Consider the following 23579-nt stretch of genomic DNA (forward strand, 5'->3'; position numbering starts at 1 on the left):
TCTCTGCATTCACTGCTCAGGAAACCATCTGGTACGCAGCTCATGAGGGCAGAAGCTAAAAGCCTGGGAAAACAGCCTCATGGCCACACTGCCAGCCTCAGCCACCTCTGCCTCCCACAAGCTGTCTGGACATGGATGGGCCTGTGTAAAGGACACACTGCCCACAAAGGAAATATAGAAGGATGTTTTCCATTCCTCTCCTCAACCTATGGGAATGCCCTCTGCGCTCAGTCAATTCTGGGTAAATGCAAGAATGAACTCAACTAACCCACCCTCTACTGAGAGGGGTCATGTCCATTAAAATTCTTGATAACATTAACTTATCAGGATATATATAATAATTATTTGGTTAGGTAAAATTTTCTGTCTTGTTTCTTTCTCCCAAGAACAAAGGAGGCTGCTGAAGTTTCACAGATATTGATTAAAGATGTGCGCAAAGATTTGGACATGAGGATGTTCACTGATGTGTCTACCAGAAAAATGGAAACAACCTCTATGCCCAACAACAGAGGATTGTTTAAACACCTTATAGTACACCTATCCAATAGAATACTGTGCATCTATTAAAAATCATATTGTTCACTGCTGTTAAAAGGAAAAAAGCAAGTTACACAAGCAGAATGCTATTCACACAGAGAGGGAAATTTTTGAAAAGATATGTTAAATAGTTATCGCAACTGGTGGAATTATGAATGGATTTTTAAAAAATTTTTAAATTTATTTTCTGCTTATAAGTGTTTTCGAGTTTTTCTACAGTGATATGCCCTGCTTTTAAAATAAGGCACGGTGGGGTAGGGCAATATAACTTGTTTTTGCTAGCCAGGAAAAAAATATAGGAAAAGCCCCCTCTTTCAAGATTGTCTTCCGGCATCTTGTTCTGCCAGACGGATATGAAGCGAACTCATACCCCACAGTCCAGCTTGTCTAGAGCCCCACAGAGGTCACCTTGGCTCTGGGAAGAAGCTTCCTGGTGCCAGCATACACCTTGAAACCAGTTATTTAAAATGAGGCTACCCTGGCTAAGGTCTCGCTCCAAAGTACCAAAGGCTACATCGGCCCAGAGGAACAGCAGTTCCAGAACTCTGTGGGTTTTCAAAGCAGAGTAGCAGCCCTAGATTGTGAGAGGAACCTCCCTCCCTCCCTCCCTCCTCCCGGCTGCCTGCTGAAGGTTTGCAGACAGCTCCCTTTCCATCCCACAAGAGGAGACAGGCAGATGAGTCATAGCACTGGCTCGGATTAAAGGAGTATTATTGTGTTAGCAGAAATGGATCTATTTTATTATCTGTTTCTTGACACCTAACAAATAGATATGCTTTTCTCACCAGACAGGCAAGTTCTTTAAAATGCCACTGATTTTGTTAACTGAAGCTAAGAAATGACCAAGAAGAGTTAGAAATTTTTGTGTTTGAAGAGTAGCCAGGCTGAAAAGATGTAGTGGAAACACTGAGAAAAGCGGTTTATAACCCTCAGACTCTAGATTCAAGTCTGCAAAGTGATGCCATTCTTCTAAAAATACACAAAGGAACTATGGAAGTCCTTCCCCCTTCTCTAAGAGCTTTCTCTTTCTTTCTTTTAAAGAAATATAAAGAAATATATTAGGATTGCTTAGTAAAGGAGATTCACCATCTCACTGTTTTCATGGGGCTGATGGTCAGGGGAATACTATTTTAAGGACTTCCTTCTCTTATACAGATTTTTTCCACACTGTGAGGGCAGATAAGGTGTGTTCCACTAATGTTCCTCATTAAACACACATGCGTGCCAGTAGTCATTTCCCTTTGTCTTGCTATCCCATGACAACAGATTTCATATCAGAGGAAATTGGAATGAAGACCTTATTTAGTTTGGATCTCTCTTCTCCATTGTTTAATTCCACATTCAGTTTTTCATTCTATGTCTGTCTCCTTTTGCAGCAATAGACTTCGACTGATTATAGAGACCAAAATATGAATAGGTGTTGTTTATTAAAGGCTCACTTCATAGATTTTTTCAGCCTCCACAGATCAGCACTTCTGCTCCCTCTGCCTCCGGAATTTTCTCGCCAGGCTGAAATGTAGTAGGTACTCAGTAATGATCTGGACATATCTGTGTTGTAGGTCTGTGCTCCCAGTACTCTGTCTACCGTTCATCCAATTCCAGTACCAAGCTTCCCTATTTGCACTGAGATGCATAAATGGCTCAATGGTATTTCTGTCTTCAGTCCAGACCACCTGTCTATTAAAACAAACAAATAAGCTAGAGTTCCCTTTGTGGTTCAGCTGTAACAAACCCAACTAGTATCCATAAGGACATGGGTTCGAATCCTGGCCTCACTCAGTGGGTTAAGCGTCCAGCATTGCCGTGAGCTGTGGTGTACTTCAAGGACAAGGCTCACATCTGGCATTGCTGTGGCTGTGGTATAGGCCGGCAGCTGCTGCTGTGATTCTACCCCTAGCCTGGGAACCTCCATATGCTGCAGGTATGGCCCTAAAGAGCAGAAACAAACAAACAAAAGCAAAAAAGCATCCATCAAGTGCTAGGAACAGAGGTCGAAGGGGACAGAGAATGTTTCATATTTCCTGTTGTTGAATCTAGGCACGGCCTTTAGAGGAAGCTGGATGCCTTTTCAATCCAGTATGCTCTGTTCTCTGACACTATCATCATTGTTTTTCCTTAAGACTGCAAAACTATGATGCCAAACTTTTTATAAGATTCCCAGCTATTTGTTTTTTGGGGGTCAACCTTTATCCAAATGTTGCTGTTACTTTTTTCTTTTTGCTTAAAAATGTGATTTTAAAATATTTTGTGGGAATTCCCGCTGTGTTGCAGTGAGTTAAAAGGATCCAGCATTGCCACAGCTGTGGCATGACTCGCAACTGTGGTTTGGATTCAACCCCTGGCCCGAGTGCTGCCAAAAATAGATAGATAGATAGATAGATAGATAGATAGATAGATAGATACATTGTGTGTGTTTCTAAATAGGATCTATTAAATCTATGAACTAATGTTCTTTCGATTCATCAAACATCAACTGTGTGCTAGGCATTGGGTACTAATTTTCATACTCATTAATTCATTTACTCTCTTACAACCACCCTATGAAGGAGATGCCAGCACCTGAGGAAACTGAGGGAGGTTAAGCCATTTGCCCAAGATCACAGTTCTAGCGGTGGGTTCTTTTCACCCTTTCATTGAAATCCATCCAATTTTTACCAGCTGAGGTCCAAGAATTTGGCCATCTAGAAAACATTTTCTGAGAAGACAGCGGAGAGCTGTATTTGCACTCTGTGAAGCCCATACCTTCACCAAAGGAGGCAGCCTCCAGGTAGCCAAGAGGAGAAGCTCACTTGTGACACTATACCCTAGTGATCAGGAGCATGTTGGGACATCAGATAGTCGTGGTTTCAAGGCCGAGCTCACCCACTTTACTGGACCTGAGACACAGGAAAGTTATCTACTCTGAGATTCAGTTTCCGCATCTCAAAATAGAGATAACAATATAGGTTAAATTCTACGAAACTGCCAACATTTTTGACCTCCAAAAAACATTTTGAAATTGTTCGATCTAAATTCCTCACTGGGCCATCAGAGATTAAGGAGTGCAAAGAGAAAACACTAAATGGTGATTTTTCATAGGCTTTTCTCTTCCCAATTTCATTTTGCTCAGGTCAATAAAGCGAGTTTGTATTCCCTGCCCACAGTTTATATGGCGAAGAGCTGGCCTGAGGTTATGTAAACGTTGGAGGAGCCGATAATTCAGGGTGAACAAAAGACTGCGTGGATAATCGAGAATTAACAACAAAAGAACCCCTCTGGTCTTAATGCTCTGTGCATTTTCCCCCTATTTAGTCTCTGAATTACTAAATAAATATACAAATGCTTCTCTCGCTCTATTTTTTTTTTTTAAGAAAATGCAGGAAGGGGATATTGAGGAGTTTAGCACTTTGTGTTAAAGACAAAGCAAAGGTTTAAAAATCAATTCTTGCCCCTCAGGTCAGGGCTTGGAAGTGGCCAGGCTCCCGCCTTGGACAGCGGCTCCCCATCTCAGAACCAGCTCCCGCGCGGCCTTCCCAAACTGCTGCTCCCGCGTCCATGTCCGCGCGGGGGAGAACCACCCGCGTCAGCATTACCTGCTGCGCGTTGTTTACTTCCTCGTGGGGTGCCAGGCCTTGTTCTCGGCCCCTTACATGCATTATTTTTATACTCCTCTTACAACATATCGGACAAAAAGGAACTCTCATTTCTCCCATTTTCCAAGTGAGGAAACAGACACACGAAAAGTTAAGCCACTCTCCCAAGGACCAGGGCAGGAGACTCTAACTCGAGTTCCTGGACTCAGGACTCCCACTTGAACCTCTCCTTTTCCTACTTGAGTAGAGGCGCTTTTCAACCTAAGAAACCTCCAAACTTGGCCACAAGTGAAAGGGGTCCGCCCCGCCGACTCGCACGACCCCGCCGCGCTCTGCCAGTCCCGGGGTGCAGACGCCCGACTCCGGGCGCGGGTGGAGGAGCGGCACCGCCCTCGGGTATTTAACCCCAGTCCGGCGCACCCGGAGCGCCGGACGCTCCCGCTCCTCCCAGCTCGCGCCTCCCCGCCCTCCTCCCCGCGCTCTCCCAGCGCGCCCCACCCTCAGCCCCGCGCTCGCCTCGCGCGCAGGCACCGGCCGGGGAGCGCGGGGAGCCGGGCGCGGGCGGCGCTCGTCTCTGCCGAGCCGCCCCCTGGCCGAGGCCGCCGCGCACTGCCTGGCCCGAGCGAGACGCGGCAGCCCGAGCAGGACGCCGGCCCGAGCGCCCCGCGGACTGGCAGCTGTGGACTCCCAGCTGGCAGCCCGCAGCATGGATTCGGATTCGGGCGAGCAGAGCGAGGGCGAGCCCGGGACCGCTGCAGGTATGAGTGGTCGCAGCTTCCCGCGGGGAGGGCTAGGGCAAAGAAGAGGGGAGCCGGGCGGGAAATCGCGAGTATCTCCCGGAGATACCAAGCGGGAGGCCGATAACCAGCAGCCCGATCCCTTCCAGGCCGGGACTGGGATGGCTCTGCTTTCGGGCTTTCTCTCCATTGCACTTGGGCGCGGGAGCGAGTAGGTGCGTTTTCGGGTGGCCCTCCTCCCTGCACGAGCCCGTCCGTGGGCTCGGGTCCGGGGCTGGGTGGGGGTGGGGCGGGGTTCGGGAAATCCGCCTCTTGTAGTTTGCTGCAGCGAGGGTTGCAACACGTCTGCTTTTTGAAATAACTTTCCGAGCGCTGGCCGGGCCCTCGAACCCCGGGCGCCAGGGACGCTGCGGAACAGGTGACCCGCTCCGAGGGCATGGCAGGAGACTCCGGGAAGGAAAGGCCCCTGCGGGTGGGCGGGTAGGAGTCAAATCACAGCTTGTGGTTGCGGTTCCCGAGGCTGCTAGAGGAGCTGGTGCAGAAGCGTTCGCCCATCTCTGCTCAGCACACGCGGAGGAGGTCCCCGCAGAGAGTCCGTGAACACAGACCCGGCGGCTCGTGGGGGCCGGGCTTCTCCTTTAAGGGGCGCCGCCAGCTTTTCACAATCGATAGTGTATCGAAGCGATGGGTGGATGCTTACTTAGGAAAAAATGAATGTCCTCCCCCGCCTCTCCCTGATACTGAGCAACAGGAGGAAGCCACCCACAGCCTTGGGTCGATTTACCGCCAGGCTCTGCCCACCTCCATCCTCTACACCTCCCGCTCACCGGTCCACCGGCAGGAGACCTGATCGCCCTCCCACGTGCCTGTGGCTCCCCCGGTGCCCGTGCGGCCCTGAAAACTAGCCCTGGCCCGCCGACCTGAGACCTGAGAGTTGGGACCCTCAAGGTCCTGGACTAGTCCCCACTCTGCCCAGCGTCAGACCGGCGTCCTGAGGGTGGGGACCGAGTAACAGGAGGCACCATCAGCCCAGGCGTGGGTGCAGGAAAGGCAGGCTCAGGAATCAGGCAGGACAGTGCCAGGAGCTGTGCCAGGAGCCATACATATATTATTTCCCTTCATCATCACAGCACCTAGCCAGGTGGTTATTATCTCCATTTCACAGAGGTTTAGAAAGCCTAAGTGGCTTACCAGCAAATTTCAGCCAGGGAGTAGGAGCAAAGGGCAGAGTTACTCCTTTCTACTGCATCATACCCCTCAGCCTCTCTCAGCTGGGTGGAAAGGGATGAGGATGGCAGAAAAGAAAGATGGCATCATCAAGATGCCTGTGTGTGAGGATTCCTGTGTGTGTGCAAGGGCCACCTGCTTTGTGTAGATATGTGTGGACATAATAAACATGAAGCCCTTTGCCAAGCTGTATGTTTTTGTGACTATGAAGCACCAAGATTTTTTTTCCACAGGTGGCTTATGGATCTCTTCACATCATTTAAAAGTTGCAGTGGGTGTTTTGTGTGCATCTAAGTATATCTCCAGAGCTCAAAAGAAGAGGGGGGTGGTACATTGACACTGACACTTTACTCTCTCATAATCCCAGGAACTAACATGATCTCCCTGCCCCACTCTCACATCTCTTATGCCTGATGGAGAAGGAGAGGAGGAGAAGGAGGCTTTGACAAAGAGGAGGGGAGGAGGAGAAGGGGAGTGGAGGGATACACTCAGAAGAGTTGGTACTTGGGTGAAAGGGAAGGGAAGGAGTTCTTAAGGGCCAGGGTGCTTCTCCCCCAAATTTGCAAGCAAAGAGTATCCCAGGGTGTTCATGACCATTTGTGTCAAAAGACCTGGGCACAGCTAGGAGTGGATGTGACCACTGAGGTTGGATGGGTCTGATGAAGAATAGGGCAGCCAGCTCTGAGACTGGTCACCATTTGTTTGTGCCCTACTGTTTTCTATAGTCATTTCTTCTTCCTCTGTGTGCTTGAATCTTACAAGTTGAACATTTACTTGAGTGTCACAAGTTATTCTGCTACATGGCATTCAGTCTCACTCATTATTTTCAGTCTTAAAGTATTCTTCTTGACAAAGCTTCAGAATTAGATGCTACTTCATCATCTTACTGTGGCTGCATCCTACCAAACAGAAACTCTTGTTGCATCTTCATTTACAGGTTAAATTGTCCACATGGGTTGACCAGTGTCCCATTGTATCTGTGCAAACTGGATGGATTTGTAACTGAGGACCGCAGAGAAAGTGGGACTTCTGGGAGTATCCATGTGTGTGTCTGTGTGTGTACCTACCTCACAGGGATTTGAAATGAAGGGCTGCTTCCCTCTCAGTGCCCTCCCCTTACCTGAACTTGTGGAAAAGCCCTGTCATAAAACAGACCTTATTTAAGGTCCAGAGCCTGGACTCTGGAATCAGAAAGACCTGGGTCTCGATCTCTATCTGATGGCTAAATAACTTAAACTCTGTAAACCTCAGCTTCCTCCCCTAAAATAAAAATGGAGATAACACCACCACAAGGTAGGGGTGGGGGTGGTGTAAAGATTAAATAACTCATAAAAAGTGTTCAGTGTTCCTCCTGGTAATCATTCGATAAATGATAGCTGCTATTTTTATTATCACCTGATTGGATTATTTGCTGTAAGAATACTCCTAAATAATGTTCCCCAGGGCTTTGTAAAACATCAGTCACTAGGCATATGTAAAACAATTAGTTTTATTGTCATTACTATCACATTAATTTAACTGCCTAAGGAGATTTATTTTGAATTTTCTCCTTTTCACTCCCTCTTTCTCTCTCTGGGGGCCGGGGTGGGGGGTGGGGGGGAATACGCGCGTGCATGTGTGCACAAATGTGTTTGCTTGTTTCATTTTTTAAAGTTACCTCTTCTCATCCCCATCATCTTTGACATCAAGGCATAAAGATGGGAACATTCGAAACTAAGGCTTTCACCATCCTTTTCTTCCAGCTCTAGGGAAAGTTGCCCAAAGTAGAAGATCCCTTACCCAGCCGGCCTACTAACCTGGAGATTAGCCACTTTCAAGCCACTCCAATAGAAGAAGAGAGGTTAATCCCCTCCCACATACTGGTGCACCTTTTCCCTTCAAGGTAACAAAGGGGAGGCACTCACTGTTCTCCCCTCCATTTTTGCCCATCTGGTAGCCTTCCCAGTCAGAAATTGACAGAGGAATGAGGAAATCTCTGAGCACCGCATACTCTTTACTGTAGCCCTTTCGGGAGACTTTTCCAAAGATCTCCCCAGTATCTGCTGCGCAGCTTTCTCATCGAGCAATACCCTGCATAGGGAGGTAAAGGAGGAAGGATGAGATTTGTCTTAATCTGCATTCTCTGTTTTTCGTGAAGCACAGGATGGTGCTGCTATATCATCCTGCTGCCTGCAGTTCTCCTCTGCCTTTCTGTTGTTTTATGGTTCTTTCTATGTTTAGAAAAAAGGAGAGAGGATTTATGAAACACTGGATCCTTTCCAGAGACCCAGCTTGGCAGTCTCTCCTTTGACAAACCCACCATCCATCTCTCAGGGATCCCAGAGCTTAGTATATTAACTCGGCAATAATTGAATCTTTCCTAAGAAGCAACAAGCAACTCAACATTAGCGGTGACAGCTTTTCCCCTTTCTGTCTTATGAGACTGAGATAATACATCCAGCTGAAGGCAGACAAGATCCTTCCATTGGAGGGAAATGGTCTGGAGCAGTCAAGCTGATGGGGTGTCCCTGAGGCTGCATAGGTGCTACAGAAAAGCATTTCCATGTGATGGAGTCAGGAAATGGGAGGGGAACTTCAAGATAATAAAAGAAGTGGGAAAACAGCAGGCCCTTGACTTTGCCCTTCCTGTCCTTTCCATCTCCTAGGTGCTAAGCTTGGTCCATGTGGACAAAGTGGCAAGGAGTGGGAAGGATTCAGTTGGTGGCCAAGAGGAGAAAAGGCATTACAGAAGTCAGACACCACTTGAGCAAAGGCATAAATAAACAGGGAGGCGACTGGAGTGGAGGGCGCAACTAGGGAGTACTGGGTAATAAAGTTAGATGATGTGGGGAGGGCCGCTTAGTAGAGGAGGTCTTAATAACTTGGTTCTGATGGTGCCAAGGGAGCCCCCATTGAGCTGATAGTAGAGTGGAGACGTGATCCACTGAGAGGTGGGTTTTCAGAAGCCACATCCATCCAGCAGGACAGATGTAAAGTGCAGGGATGGCCTGGGCTTGGAGCCTCAGCTACCAGGGTGAGGCCACAATATCCAAGGGGGTGGTAGCACTAAGTGAGGCAGAAGAGGAAGGATGCAAGTGCCATTCCAGAGAAACAAACAACAGAAGCTGGTGACAGATTGTACAAAAGCAGTAAAAGGAGAGAGAGAGTGGAAGGAGACTGGTGTGTTGAGTTGGGCTGAGTCAGGGAAATGCAGGAGATAGGTTTTCCCACCCCACCAGTGCTTCCTCTCTTTCCATCAGAAACTTAGTGATCACATAAATTTTGCTTCAAGGTGCTTTTCCCTTGTAGATTGTAAATCATGCTGGGGCATTGGTTTCCAGGGATCTTGAAGTTCTGAAATTTATTGATTCTCCTTTTAGGTAATTTGTGGAGGCTGCTCAGTAACCTTGGCTGACTGACAGATTGAGAGTTGATGGACTGGCTGACCAAGCTCAGGGACCACCTGGGGATGATTACTCATAGCCCCAGGTCTTGTTCTTGCTTGTGGACCTTTTCAGGGGCCTCTGCCTTATCCATACAGTGGGCCATAGCTGCTTGGAGGGTCTGGACCATGTGCTTTCACATTCCCAAGATTTTAAGCGCATAATGGATGAATGAGCATTTTGAGAAGCCTCCTGAGGACTCTGCACTAAAAGGCCAGACAGGGAGCCAGAAACCTGTGTGTGCTATAAACTAGAACTGCCAACACTTTCTTCCAGTGTTTAGTTTTGCTTCAGTGTTTTAAGATTTCTTGCACTGTCTGGGACTCTGTGTTGGGAAGTACGGGGAATGCAAAGAGAGATATAGACACAGTCCATCCTGTCCCCCAGGGCTTGGGATCAGATGGGGAGATAGGACACATATATCTAGGGCCAGAACTTAAGCCAGTGCAGACTCTGACCCTCTTGCCCTGGGATTATACCTTGGCCAGGTCTCTGTTTAAATGTTCCCTCTCTCCCTCTTTTTTTTTTTTTTTTGCTTTTTAAGGCCACACCTGCGGCATATGGAAGTTCCCAGGCTAGGGATCAAACTGGAGCTGCAGCTGGTAACCTACACCACAGGCACAGCAAAGCATGCTCCAAGCCACATCTGCAACCTATACCACAGCTCATGACAATGCCAGATTCTTAACCCACTGAGTGAGGCCAGAGATCAAACCTGCATCCTCATGGATACTAGTCAGGTTCATAACCCATTAAGCCACAAGAAGAACTCCTATATGTTCTCTCTTGACACCAGCATCTTTCCATTGTGTACATGTCTCATTTTTTATACTGGCCTTAGCTCCCTAAGGGCAAAGCTTAGGTCTTTTTCACCTCCCGCCAATACCATCTGTGTGCCCTAAAGACAGTAGTATGCTGCTGGCTGGCTGGCTAAATAGATGGATGGATGGGAGATGTTGTGGGTTGGTTCTCCAGGAAGCAGACTGTGAGGTGGAGGTTAGCATGCAGTGTGTTTATTTGGGGATGCTCCTGGGATAAATATATGGAGAAAATAATTGGGAGGAGAGACATACCAGACAAAGCAGAACAAGAAGCTGGGCTTCAGTGCATACCCAGCAATAGCCTCAACCTCTGGAGCTGGAAAACCCTTCAGAAATGAGTTGGGGTGAGGGGTCTGGCCTTTATATCTCCTAAAATCATGATCAGTCATTAGATTCAGGCCCTCCCTGCATCTTGGGCAAAGCTAGTCCCTTCAGCTGAGAGCTATCTGCAGGCAGCATTCCCAGCAGCTGGTGGAGTGCCTGGTCCAGGAAGGGGAACCTGGGCAGAACACCACAGCATCCACCGCAGGTGGCTTCCAAAGTTCTTCAGGAATGTTTCATGAGGGATGACAGCCCTATCTAGTGGCAGAGTTCAGGGGATAGTTGTTAAGCTATAAACTCTATTTAGACCTCATGAGGACAGTTTAACTTGCCAGATGAAAGCAGCCATTCTAGACCTCAAAGATCTATACCCAGCTGTTCAGTCCATGCAATCCAATAGATATTGACTGGTCACCTGTTTTTGGAGTGCTGTGGTAGCAAACAGAAATGGAATTAGATGTGATCCTGCTCTCAAGAGGCTTGCAGCCATGTTAGGAAGACAAAACACCCACCCAAAACTGAATTGCAAGACTAGGAGGCATCAGCAGTAAACAGGGTAGGATTTGGAGCACAGGGTGTTGTGGTTTGGTGTTCTGGCTGGAAGGCTTCTGAGAGGAGATGGGCCTGGAGGAGAGCCTTGAAGGGGTGAAGGATTTAGATGAGGGAGAAAAAGACCCAGAGGAAACAGAGAAGGTGGCAAGGACAGGAGCCTGTAAGAAGCCTGGCCTGGCCTGACCTAGCGGGGCTCCCTCAGAATGATAGAGAGAGAAGAGGGTGGACATACTCAAAATGTAAACTGAGTGTTGTGGTGGTTGTGGCCAACATGTAAGTTTCTGGAAATGGAGGGAGAATGTGTATGAATATGTAAATATAAAGCTCTATCTCCTACGTTGTTTTCTCTTAAAATATATGGCACCTGCTTTTTTATTTGTCAGCAAAACTGAATTATAGTCACACTTTGTATTAGCACTTTTCTCTAACTGGTTCGTTTTCCCCCAAGTTATCATTGGCTCCTGTTCGAATTCACATGTAAATTTCTATAAAGACACCATATACATCATTTTGTTTTGTTTTTCAGTCATTTGGCTTCCAACTCTTTTTTCTGTAAAATGCCTTTGTAGGTGGGTGTTTATACTGTATTCTGTACAAGTATGGAAATAAAGGATAGACAAGACAAATTTTAAAAATAAGTTTCCTTTGATAACCCAATCCAAGAAAACATATAAGGAAAGTGAATATACTTTTCCCCTCACATGTATTAAGACATACCCAAAAAACATACTTTTTTTTTTTAAACATCAGAAATGGTCTTTTTGGCAACTGCATGGCACAGATTCTGAAATTACTTCAGAACAGTCTTCACATTCATATTGGGTTTCCTAAACATCATTGCCTGGGAATAAATTTGAGCCTGCTCATGGAAAATCTAGTGTGCAGACGATAAAAATGGAAGGCTTGGCAGCACAGAAAGTGCTAGACACACCCTAATAGAAACCAGTATTTTGTAATTCAGTTCTCCAGGAAAAAAAAGGAAAAAAGGAAAAAGACACTTCGATGGTGTCCAATACTGGTTTAAACAGTTGAAAAACCACAAGAGCAGCCGCTAGCTTCTAGGTTGTCTTCTTGAAAGTAAAATATGCTTTCTGGGAAACTTTTCTAGCCCTGAAAGGAAACATTTTGGTGATACGAAGCTTTATGAAGACTCTCACTTGATATTTTTACAGTTGAGGCATCCGGTTTCCCGTGCAGGAGGAAAGTCTGTAAAGGGTTGTTCTGGTGGGTACCCCCAGGTGGGGCCTGGGGGTTATGCTGGGAAAGTACACACATTTTCAGAGAAGAATATGGGTGGGGAGTGATGGGGGTTCCTGCAGGGCATCTCTTTCCTCTGCAGCATCTCTTTCCTACCACGTTTGATCTGGTCCCTTGGTTTCCTTGGAATAATACTAAGAAAGGCAGGGAAAGAAGATTGGGGTTTGGGTTACAGGGTAGAGAAAGTAGGCTGAAGAAGTTGTGGCAAATATCAAACAAGAGAAATTATGAGGATGGTCCTGCCCCAGAGGGATAGTACTGAATGTAAAATAATAGTGCTGTTTTGAATTTTTACTTATTTATGTATTTATATTAATTAAGCACAGGTATTTGAGGCTGGGTTAACTGTTTATATGATACTTAAGTCTTATACAGGTCTTCTGGACCAGGTACTATAAATAGCCCCATTTTATAGACCAGGCACAGAGAGGTTAAGTAACTTGCTCGGGGATTTACAGCTTGTCAGGGGATATGAAGCCAGACTAACTCCAAAAATGGTGCTCTTGTACCAGGCAGACTGTGTAATTAGATGGATGGATGCCACACACTCCTTTACATCCCCCACCAGCTCCCACAGGGCCCTCTGACCCTTAGGTTCCTTCATTAGGCTCCTTCTGGTAGGTTAGGACATTACATCTCCAGAAGGCTCTGTTTTCAGCTGCAGACATTACCTGCATTAGCCCGATAACACATGTACAAGGATGGGCTGTCATGGGCTCCATTTGAGGGGCTGGTGAGGGTGGTTTGGGAGGGAAGATGAGGAGAGCAGCACAAAGTAGCTGTCAGGGAAAGAAGGTTCTGGAAGGATCCTGCAGTCACATGCATGTTTAGGGTCCTAGAGACCTGGTGGGTGGTGAATGTGGCAACACCAAGAGGAGAGAAGGACTGAAAAGCAGGGTCAAGAGAGCTGCTGAAGACAAACAAATGTTCCTTCTATCAGAGTGTACTTAAGCTGGGTCCTAAGGCAGTTCCCCCCCTCCACCCACTCCAGCATTTAAGTTCATTTCAAATACAGAATCCCCAGGACATGGTGACCAGTTAGATTCAAGGGCGAGAGAAAACTCAAAGATGAGACTGCAGCACGGTGACTGCAGCACTTGAGATTCTGAGCTCGACGAGATGGGTTGGGGTTTCTGGCACTGGCTCTTACTTACTGCTTTTTAGTAACGTTATTTTCCAACCAAAGGAATGCAAGCTAGAATATATGAAAGCAGGACAAAGAAGAAAAGTAGATCAAGCCCTTAGACTTAGATGTGCTTTTCTCAAAGAAAGAGTGCAGTCCAAAAGCAATCCTGAAAAGATGCAGAGGGCTTTATTTAGGGAGGGAGGGGGATTTATAAGAGAATAAGAATCCCCCTCCTGAAATGTTTACTTGTGGACTCTAAAAACATTGGACACCACCAGGCAGCATCCGAATCAGAATTGGAGCCAGACCCTCTGGCTCCTCTATTGTTCCCCAAAAACATATGTAATTTTTAAAAAGGATCCGAGTTATTCTGGGTTTGGGGATATCTAAAGGACCTCCTGCTGGATTTCCTTCCAACACCATCCAGTGTGTTCTTGCTGCCTCCGACCCCTTTTCCTCCTGAGCTTTCTCCCTCCTGGCACAGCTGCCCAGAGGTCAGACACCACAGGCCCGCACCAGGCCCTTCCCTGTGCCTGGCCCACCTTCCCAGTCAGGAGAGCCCTACGCAGAGCCCTCCGAAGATCTGTACATTTTTTAATACCCCAGAGGAATTTGGTAGGTTTTACAGATACTCAGTGACAACTGCAAAGGTTAATTTACTTTGAGTTCAATAGCTTTCAGCTTCAGGAATAGATTTATTGGCTTCTAGATCCCCAATTATGTGTTCAATCTTTGTTTAGATTGACTTTTTATTTTTGTAAGGAAATGGGGGAATTTGTTCATCTGTGTTAGCCTCGCTTACCCCTGGGATTTAGAATTCAGTGATCTGATCTCAGTCAAATGAAGCAGGTAGAGCTAAGATAATACTGAATCAACTTTTAGAGCGCCCAGAGCAGTATCTGAGGAATCAAACCTGAAGTTTCTTGACCTTTTTTTCTTTTTGATTTCTCTGACTGTACATAATCCTGGTTTCCCAGCAGCCTTCCTCAGGTCACCTCCCACATCCCTCATTAATACGTTTTCCCTACCTGTGTCTCCTAAGGCCAAGTTCTTGGCCTTGTTCTTTTCTGACAGTACACTTTCATCTGGAAAAGACCACTGATTTTTATAGCATGAAGCTAGCATCCCCCAAGGCTGTGGTTTAACCCCTTCCTCTCTCCAGAACAAGAATCCTGCCTTTCAAGGTCCTTTAGACTTCACCTCCTCACTGTCCAGAAACACCTCAACTCAGCACAGTCACACCCAGACTGTTACCTTTCTGTCACCTTCTTTCTACTCTTCAGGTGGTCTCGACAGCGACCACGTCATTTAGAGTTAAACTGTGAAGTCATTAAGAACAATGAAATATCCTACATATGTGATTGCATAGCAAAACCAGGACATGGACAAAGCAGTATTATTATTCATAATTTTCAGATGAAGAAACAGACTCAGAGATATCAGATTACCCCCAATCACAAAGTAAGTAGTGGATTTTACTGTTTAAAGCTGTTCCCAGAAGTTCCTGTTATGGCTCAGTGGGTTAAGAACCTGACATAATGTCTGTGAGGATACGGGTTCAATCCCTGGCCTCACTCAGTGGGTTACGGATTCTGCATTGCCACAAGCTGTGGTGTGGGTCGCAGAAGTGGGTTTGGATCCTATTTTGCTGTGGCTCTGGCGTAGGCTTGGCAGCTACAAATCTGATTCTACCCCTAGCACGGGAACTTCCATATGCTGCAGGTGTGGGCATAAAAAGAAAAAAAAGCTTTTCCCAGGACTCCCCTCGTGGGTCAGGAGGTTTGGGATCTGGCATTGTCACTGCTGTGGCTTGGGTTACTGCTGGGGTGTGAGTCACTGCTGTGGTGTGGGTTTGATCCCTGGCCTGAGAACCGCTGCATGCTGCAGGCATGGCCATAAATAAATAAATAAATAAATAAATAAATAAATAAATAAATGTGTTTCCCCCAAAAGGGGGCAGAAACAAACCCAAATATCCAACTTAGACAATTAAATACCCAATCAAATAGTTATTGAGTGATTTGACGCATAACGATACCTCTGCACAGTGGAATATTATTCAGCTGTTAAGAAAAATTAATTTGAAAAACATATAATGATACAAGTGTTTGCATTATAATGTATAAAGAAAGCCTAGTAATCTGTGATCCCAATTATGTAATATACATATATGCATATACATTTATATATACATACACATACACCCCTATAACATACATATAGACACTCTTTTTTTTAATAGAGAAGGGGGGGAAACTTGATCCCTCAATCACACACATGAACTCTTTTTTTTTAATGCTGGAGCAGAATTAACAATGCTATAGGATGAGTTTACACGTGATTTTAATTGCCTTCTATGTACTCTCCTTGCAATTTTCTCCTCAGTGGGTATGTCTAACTTTCAGCAGTATGTATTGTTACTGTAAAACAATAAATGAGATCCAGTGGCCTTGTCCACTGCTCATCCTTCTGATGTTCTTGCAGTTTTGTCCCAGGTCCCGATCTTTTTTCCTTAAAACTCGTTCTTTCCTTCATTCCCCAGATCCTCTGCCCCCTCAGACCAGCCCTCCATGGGTGCTTCTCCTGGCCCCCAGCTGGCCCACTGGTGGGAGCAACTCCAGGCTTCCCTCCTCAGTCCTCTTCCTACTCACGCATTGCCCTGGCCCTGGCTCTGTCCTCTCTGTGGTGTCCCATCAACACCCTTCCCTCTGAGCCCACCCAGCCTGGGCCTCAGGGGTCCTCATGCCAGGATGAGGAAGTGTAAATAGTCAGGGAAGATAAGGAGCTTATAGATTTGAAGCCAAGGGCACCAGAGTCTCACAGGCCACATGGACCTGCAGAATGAGCCTGTTGGCTCAGCCATTTAGCTCTAGACTGTGGCCTTGCTGACGCTCGCTTACTAGCAGCATGTGCAGCTGGCACCAGTGACCCCCATCCCAAACATGAATGGCTTTCACTTTCCACTTGTTCATCTACACATTGATTTTGTGTCTTTATTATTCTCGCAATCCAAAAAAAAGAGGAGGCATTTAAAATTATTACAGGGTATTAGCTTTAAGGAAGTATTGGTCTGCCACTCCCAAGTGTGGTCTGTCTTTTCTTTCTTTCTTTTTTTTTTTTTGCCTTTTTCTAGGGCTGCACCTGCGGCATATGGAGGTTCCCAGGCTGGGGGTCTAATTGGAGCTGTAGCCACCAGCCTACGCCACAGCCACAGCAACGTGGGATCTGAGCCACATCTGCGACCTACACCACAGCTCACGGCAATGCCGGATCCTGAACCCACTGAGCAAGGCCAGGGATCGAACCCGAAACCTCATGGTTCCTAGTTGGATTCGTTAACCACTGAGCCACAATGGGAACTCCTGGTCTGTCTTTTCAAAAAAATTCATTATTGAAAGGTTGTCTGATATTAAACATTATATGTATTTCTGAAGGAATTAGAAATGTATTGAGAATTTCTTATGCATCATGGAGCTGAAAATAAGAGATGTCATGGCTCTGATATTCTTTGCTTCTTTCCTATCTCCACCTTATTTTATGCTAGTCCATTAAATAGGGGTAGCCCAGTCAGGAAGGTTGTAGGAAATAGAAGTGCTCACCCTCTAGACTCACGTTTATCACAGTTTTTTTAACCTAGTTTTTTGTTTGTTTATTTAAAATTGCATATATCGGAGTTCTCGTTGTGGCACAGTGGGTAACAAATCCGACTAGGAACCATGAGGTTGCGGGTTCGATCCCTGGCCTTGTTCAGTGGGTTAAGGATCCGGCGTTGCTGTGAGCTGTGGTGCATGTAGGTCACAGACGCAGCTCGGATCTGGCATTGCTGGTGCTGTGGTGCAGCTGTAGCTCCGATTCGACCCCTAGCCTGGGAGCCTCCATATGCCACAGGAGCGGCCCTAGAAAAGGCAAAAAGACAATAAATAAATAAATAAATAAAATTGCATATATGGAAGTTCCTGGGTTGGGGACTGAACCCACACCACCACAACAACCCAAAACACTACAGTGAAAACACCAGATCCTTAACCTACTGCACCACGAGAGAATTCCTAACCTAGTTTTAAATTAGCCCCAACCATCCTTAATGATTGGTATCCTCCATCAGCCAGGATTTTGTCTATCTTTATTTTCTTGGTTTATATTATAAAAATTACTATTTTGGAGTTCCCATCGTGGCTCAGTGGAAACCAGTCTGACTAGGAACCATGAGGTTGTAGGTTCAATCCCTGGCCTTACTTAGTGGGTTAAGGATCCAGCGTTGCCATGAGCTGTGCTGTAGGTCGCAGACACAGCTCGGATCCTGCCCTGCTATAGCTGTGGTGTAGGCTGGCAGCAATAGCTCCGATTGGACCCCTAGCCCGGGAACCTCCATATGCTGCTGGTGCAGCCCTCAAAAAACCAAAGACAAAAAAAAAATATTATTTTATCCCCTTTCAAATATAAAAAGATAAAATATATTAATGATGCATTTTCACTCCCCCAGAAAAGTTCCTCCTTCCATTAAAGAAAATCACCTTGGAGTTCCCGTCATGGCGCAGCGGTTAACGAAGCTGACTAGGAACCATGAGGTTGCGGGTTCGATCCCTGGCCTTGCTCAGTGGGTTAAGGATCCCGTGTTGCTGTGGCTCTGGTGTAGGCTGGCAGCTACAGCTCCAATTAGATCCCCTACCCTGGGAACTCCATATGCCGCGGGAGCGGCCCTAGAAAAGGCAAAAAGACAAAACAAACAAAAAACCAAAAAAATCACCTTAATGTTCAATGGAAAGTAGCATCAATTTCCTTATTAAAGCAGCCATATGTTCTTATTACAAGTGACTATAACTACTGTGATTTTTAAAGGAGAGATGAGAAAATAAGAGAGGCAGAATGATCGAGATGGAAGTGAATTCTTAGAGATTGCAGATGTTTATGTGGAGAATGATGGATGGTACATCCTAAGACCAGAAAGTGTAGTAACCACACAAGCATTATCTCTAGAGAGCCATCACCTGGCTTTCCCTTCACCTGAGGAGCTAAGTTAGTGACGGACCAAGGCTCATGGGTGAAGAAGTCCAGTTCCAGTCATCCGTGGTTTTCTTTGTTGGTTTCATTTTCATTAAAAAAACAAATGTCTCCACATAAAAAAAATACCTCTGCCAAATGATTATATCCCAATGACAGGTCTGAGGCAAGTCTGAAGTGGGGTGAAGGTTGGTGACCATTAGGGGCTGAGACTGTCATGCAGGCAGAATGGAGGCCAGAAAAGGACTGAGAACAGCTGGTTAGGTGGTCAGGGTGTCAAGCCATGTGGCTGGGAAACCAGAGGGACGTGAGGCCATCCTCTTGAGAGTCACTTGACCTGCACAGGTCTGCCAGTCATGGCTACCCTGCCTTCTTGGGCCTTTCCACCTGGAGAGTAGCCCCTTTTAACATTAGAGTCCAAAACTTTGAGGAGAGATGACTTCCAGTGATGGCCTACTGACCTCTCGCCTTCACCTCAGAAGCAAGTCCTCCTCCTGACCTACCTTCTAGCCATGGCCCCAGAGCTCTGCCCCATCCTTGATGCTTCCCTTCCCTACAGCCCCTCCCCCCCAGGTGCTCCTCTGCATTTCCTCTGCCTTGGTCCTCCTCACCCACCCCACAAGCCCTCCTGAGTGCTGGAGGGACTAAGGAGTGGGAACTCTGAGATGTGTGGCTGTGACTGGAGACTTGTCTAGAAGCAGAGATCTTAAAGGTTTCCAGAGAGAAAAACCAGGCCTTTAGCCATGCAGTGCTTTTCTAAATAACAACACTGAGGCCTAAACAACTGTGGTGCAATGTTTTGAATTCTCAAAGTGAATAATTGCCGATGTAGCGTTCTGAACCTACTCAAATGGGCAGGTAGACTAAAGTCATTTTAAGGTAAGTTAGATTTCAAAAAACTTACCTCACCATGTTCCCTTCCTTAGGGAGATGCTCCATCAGGAGTCCACCAACTGAGGCCTCCAGGTGGTCTAGCCTGTCAGCTGTTTTTGTGTGTCCCACAAGCTAAAAGCATTTTTCTTTTTTTAATGGTTACGCTGTAAATGGTTATATAGCTACCTTTGGTACTTTCAGCCTTTTATTCTCTGACCCTTTAAGGTAGTTAGCTGACACCTGTGCTGGACGAAATGTTTCCCCTGACATGGGGAGCAAGTTAAGAAAGAGGAAGCCATGAATCCCAAGAAACAGGAGATGGACACAGGAGGGAAGTGATGAAGAATGAAAGGAGAACTGGGCCAGCAGCCTGGACCAGGCTAAGAGGGAAATGTACCCAGATTTAAGCCAGGGCACAGGGCACTCCCAGAAGCATCTCCAAGAAAGACAACTGAAGTGATAGATTAGTTGATGTGTCTGAACCTCTTGAGGAGACCTTTATACTGTGCTAAGAACTTTGAGAGTGAATTAGTGCTAGATAGATAGAAAACAAATGAAAAGAAAAACAAGGCAGGAGTTCCCTGGCAATGCAAGCGGCTTAAGGATCTGGTGTTGTCACTGCTACGCACAGGTTCAACCCCTGGCCTGGGAACTTCCAGGTGCTGTAGGTGTGGCCAAAAAGAAAGAAAGAAAAAGAAAAACAGGGCAGTGTTTCACTCCTGGGAAAACAAGATTAATAAGAAAGGAAATGCAGTCATGGAAGTGATGGAACATACATGACTCAGTTATGAATGGCATTTCAATCACAGCAATAAAATCACTGAAGTTTGATTTAACCAAATATTGAAACAGAACCAAATTGGAAGGTAGAATGGAAAATGGATGGAGAAGAGAGCTATATGAATGGCATTTCAATCACAGCAGTAGAATCACTAAAGTTTGATTTAACCAAATATTGAAACAGAACCAAATTGGAAGGTAGAATGGAAAATGGATGGAGAAGAGAGCTATATTCTCACCTTCCATGATAGGAAATTAAAAGCAAATAAAATCAAGGACTAACAGTATAAAAGCATGTAATTTAGAGAGGGCTCTTACAGGAGTTCCCATTGTGGCACAGTGGTTAACGAATCCCACTAGGAACCATGAGGTTTTGGGTTCAATCCCTGGCCTTGCTCAATGGGTTAAGGATCTGGCATTGCCGTGAGCTGTGGTGTAGGCCAGCAGTTGTAGCTCCATTTGACCCCTAGCCTGGGAACCTCCATATGTCTCAGGTGTAGCCCTAAAAGGCCAAAAAAAAAAAAAAAAAAAAAAGAAGAAGTGGGGCCAGAGGATGCTACATTTTGTTATAAGCCTTATAGAATGATTTGACTTTTAAAATAATGTACCTGTATTACTTTGAAAATAGAGTTTAAAAAATAAAATGAAAAGGAAAAGTGACCAGGGCAACCATGCCCAGGTTGGGAAGATGCACAGTGGGGGTGACCTTGGGCTCCCGTGTTGAGGAAGCAGACTTGAAGTGTCCCAAGGCCCCACCTGCTCTTGTATCATTGTTGTTCCTGACATGAGAATGAGTAAATTTCAATAACATGGCAAGACTGTTAGCATTCACTCATGCAACAAACATTCTCTGTTTCAAATCCCTGAAGAAACCATGATTCCTGCCTTCAAGGAATTCACAGACTTGTGAGATATAAAGTCACTCCACCAGCTAATGGATGATCAATCTCCATGGTGATAAGAATATACTAGAGGGAGAGGTAGTTGTGGAGAAAAGTCACGCAGAGATCAGAAGTCCTTCAGGGAAGTCCTGGAGGTTGAATAGGAAGTGGAGGTGAGGAGGGAGATGTCCAGGCACAGGGGAACAGAATATGCAAAGGCACAGAGGGGTCCCAGGTATAATGGAACAAGACAGGTGACACCTATATATGACCTGGAGTCAGGAGCTCAGAATTTGTAGAGGATGAAGCTGGGGAGGTGAGGAGAAAAGATTGATCATCAGGGAGTTTCTTGGTGGCCTAGCAGTTAAGGATCTGGCATTGTCACTGTGATGTGGCATAGGTTCAGTCCCTGGCCCAGGAACTTCTGTATGCCACAGGCGTGGCCAAATAAATAACTTAATTAAAGTTATAAATTAAAGAAAGAAGATCATGCAGTTTAGCGACCAGCATGCCATGCCCAAGAGCCTGGACTTTGTCCTCAAGGTTATGGAAAGCCAGTCACTGTTCTCCCTAGAGGCACAGCATCATCAAAGCCAAGTTTCAGTGCAGCGTGGAAAATAGAAGGGAAGCCAAGGTAGAGAGATGAGTGAGGAGATGGATGGTCATTTGGATGAGAAATGATGAAGGTTGGTACTAAGATGGAATCAGTGAGACAGAGAAGTCGGATATATTTGAAGATGTTATGATGGAAACTAATGCCCCATTTGATGTAGAAGGAGAGGGAGATAAAGAAGGCAGGGGGGGCCCCAGGTTCTTGTCTGGATACTGGGCAGGTTGCAGGGCCACATGTAATACAAGGAGAAAGGTGAAGGGGGTGGGATAAAGGGGATGAGGGAAGTTTTGAACCCGTGGAGTGTAAGAGGTCTGTGGAAATCAAGGCGGAGAGGTCTTGGAGGCAGTAACATGTGGGTGGGGGGCCTCAGCAGAGACTCTTGGGCTGGGAGACATTTCAGGAAGGGCAAGGGGTGACATCTCACACTCAGGGAGAGTGAGTGGCAAGGGGAAAAGGGCCCTGAGTAAACTCAGAACACTAGACTTCAGGCATGGGCAGAGGAAAGGGGGCCCTGGAAGAGGGTGAGAAGGCCCAAGAGGGGGATGAGGAAAGCAGAGACCGACCCTGGGAGGCTCACTTGTTACTAGGGGTCAGGTGATCAGAGGACCAAGGACTGTGTGTCCCAGGGGGTACCACTGGCATTTCCTGTCCCAGAAATGACAGGGAAGTTGGCATATCTGGCCCCACCTACTAATACCTATAGAGCCTTCTGAGCTATGACAACCAAAATGGCTTCCCATGTTTCCAAACAGTTGTCCTTGGGGACAATTAGAAGGTCGCTTGGTGACCTTGTGAGGGCCATTGCCATTGAGTTTGGGGTGAAAGCCAGGGAAGGACAAAACTACCTCTGTCCTTCTGTGGCCACCTCTCCTCAGGCCTCTTCCTGGCCCCCATCTCTCCTCTCCTCAGTCCTCACCCTCTTCCCCATGACATCCCTTGCTGGGATAATCAGTGTTGGGTTTTGAGGTTTAAAGCTATTACTAAGCTCCTTCTATGTGCCAGGGTCACCATGGTGGACACACCTCTCCTAGAACTTCAGTGAACACACAGGTGACATCAGGTGGAAGGTCCTTGAACGGGCCCTGCATAAAGCATTTGTTCAGGAGAGGGCTTGGAAGGAGGACAGAAGGGGGTGCTTGGATTTGGGGAGAAGATGCACCCAGCAAAACAGGTGAGGCTGGCGAAAGGATGACCACTTTCTCTTGGGCACAGAGAAGTGGGATGCCAGGGACTTGAGGCCTGGAGGGAAGAACTAGTCCTGGGGTTTTGGATGCAACTCCGGTTTGCAGCTGCGTCAGCACAGGGCAGCCTGCTGGGGCTGGCTGTCTGCGGCTTGGTCTGTGGGCGCTGAGGTCAGCACAGGGAGAAGCCTTGGGCAGAGCCTGCTGACCACTGCTCTGTGGCAAGCACAGGCTGACGCCTGGCAGAGGAGTCGAGGGCCCCAGGAAACGGGGCGGGGGGAGGCATTTTGGAGAAAAGTCACAGAAAAGGAAAGCTGGAGGCTCCAAGGTCAATGCCCCAAATTTTCAGAGGGAGGGAAAAGCAGGAGGCATTCTAGTGCTGAAGCACTGACAGATGCAGAGCTGGGAGAGAGCTTGGTGGACAGAGGGGAATCCGTGTGAGAGGAGAAGAGCTGAGAATCCCTCCCACCCACGTGGGCTCTCAGGAATGCCCAGGGCTGGCTTTCTATGGACTTAAAAACTCAGTTTCTGATTCTGAAGAGGCTGTCATTAAATTGAGAATTTAGGAATTTGTTTAATGTTTGTTTTATATATAACAACTTAGCAGAATCATCTAGTCCAGCTCCCTCATATAGTAGAAGAAAGCAGGGCGGAGAAGACCTGGGCCCACACAAACAG

General features: G+C 46.6%; 1 protein-coding gene across 5 annotated transcripts in view; it reads left to right on the forward strand.

Moving 5' to 3' along the window:
• The first annotated feature begins 4595 nt into the window (after positions 1-4595).
• Positions 4596-23579, forward strand: part of TNFAIP8L3 (TNF alpha induced protein 8 like 3) — a 42452-nt gene continuing 23468 nt past the window's right edge. For 2 of the 5 annotated variants that reach the window (XM_084970307.1, XM_084970313.1), the window contains exons 1-2: positions 4596-4867; positions 7816-7955. Coding sequence is in view for 1 of the 5 variants with exons in the window: in XM_084970312.1 (XP_084826438.1) it covers positions 4816-4867 (52 nt within the window). In the remaining 4 variants the exon portion in view is untranslated. The remainder of the gene's footprint in view (positions 4868-7815; positions 7956-23579) is intronic. The other 3 variants (XM_021095503.2, XM_084970312.1, XM_013992998.3) reach the window with 2 other exon arrangements.

Source organism: Sus scrofa, chromosome 1 (genome assembly GCF_054392235.1).
Source record: "Sus scrofa isolate SSC_HxYL_T2T_F1_AM1 chromosome 1, Sscrofa_HxYL_maternal_Yorkshire_Landrace_v2.0, whole genome shotgun sequence".
NCBI classification, from domain to species: domain Eukaryota; kingdom Metazoa; phylum Chordata; class Mammalia; order Artiodactyla; family Suidae; genus Sus; species Sus scrofa.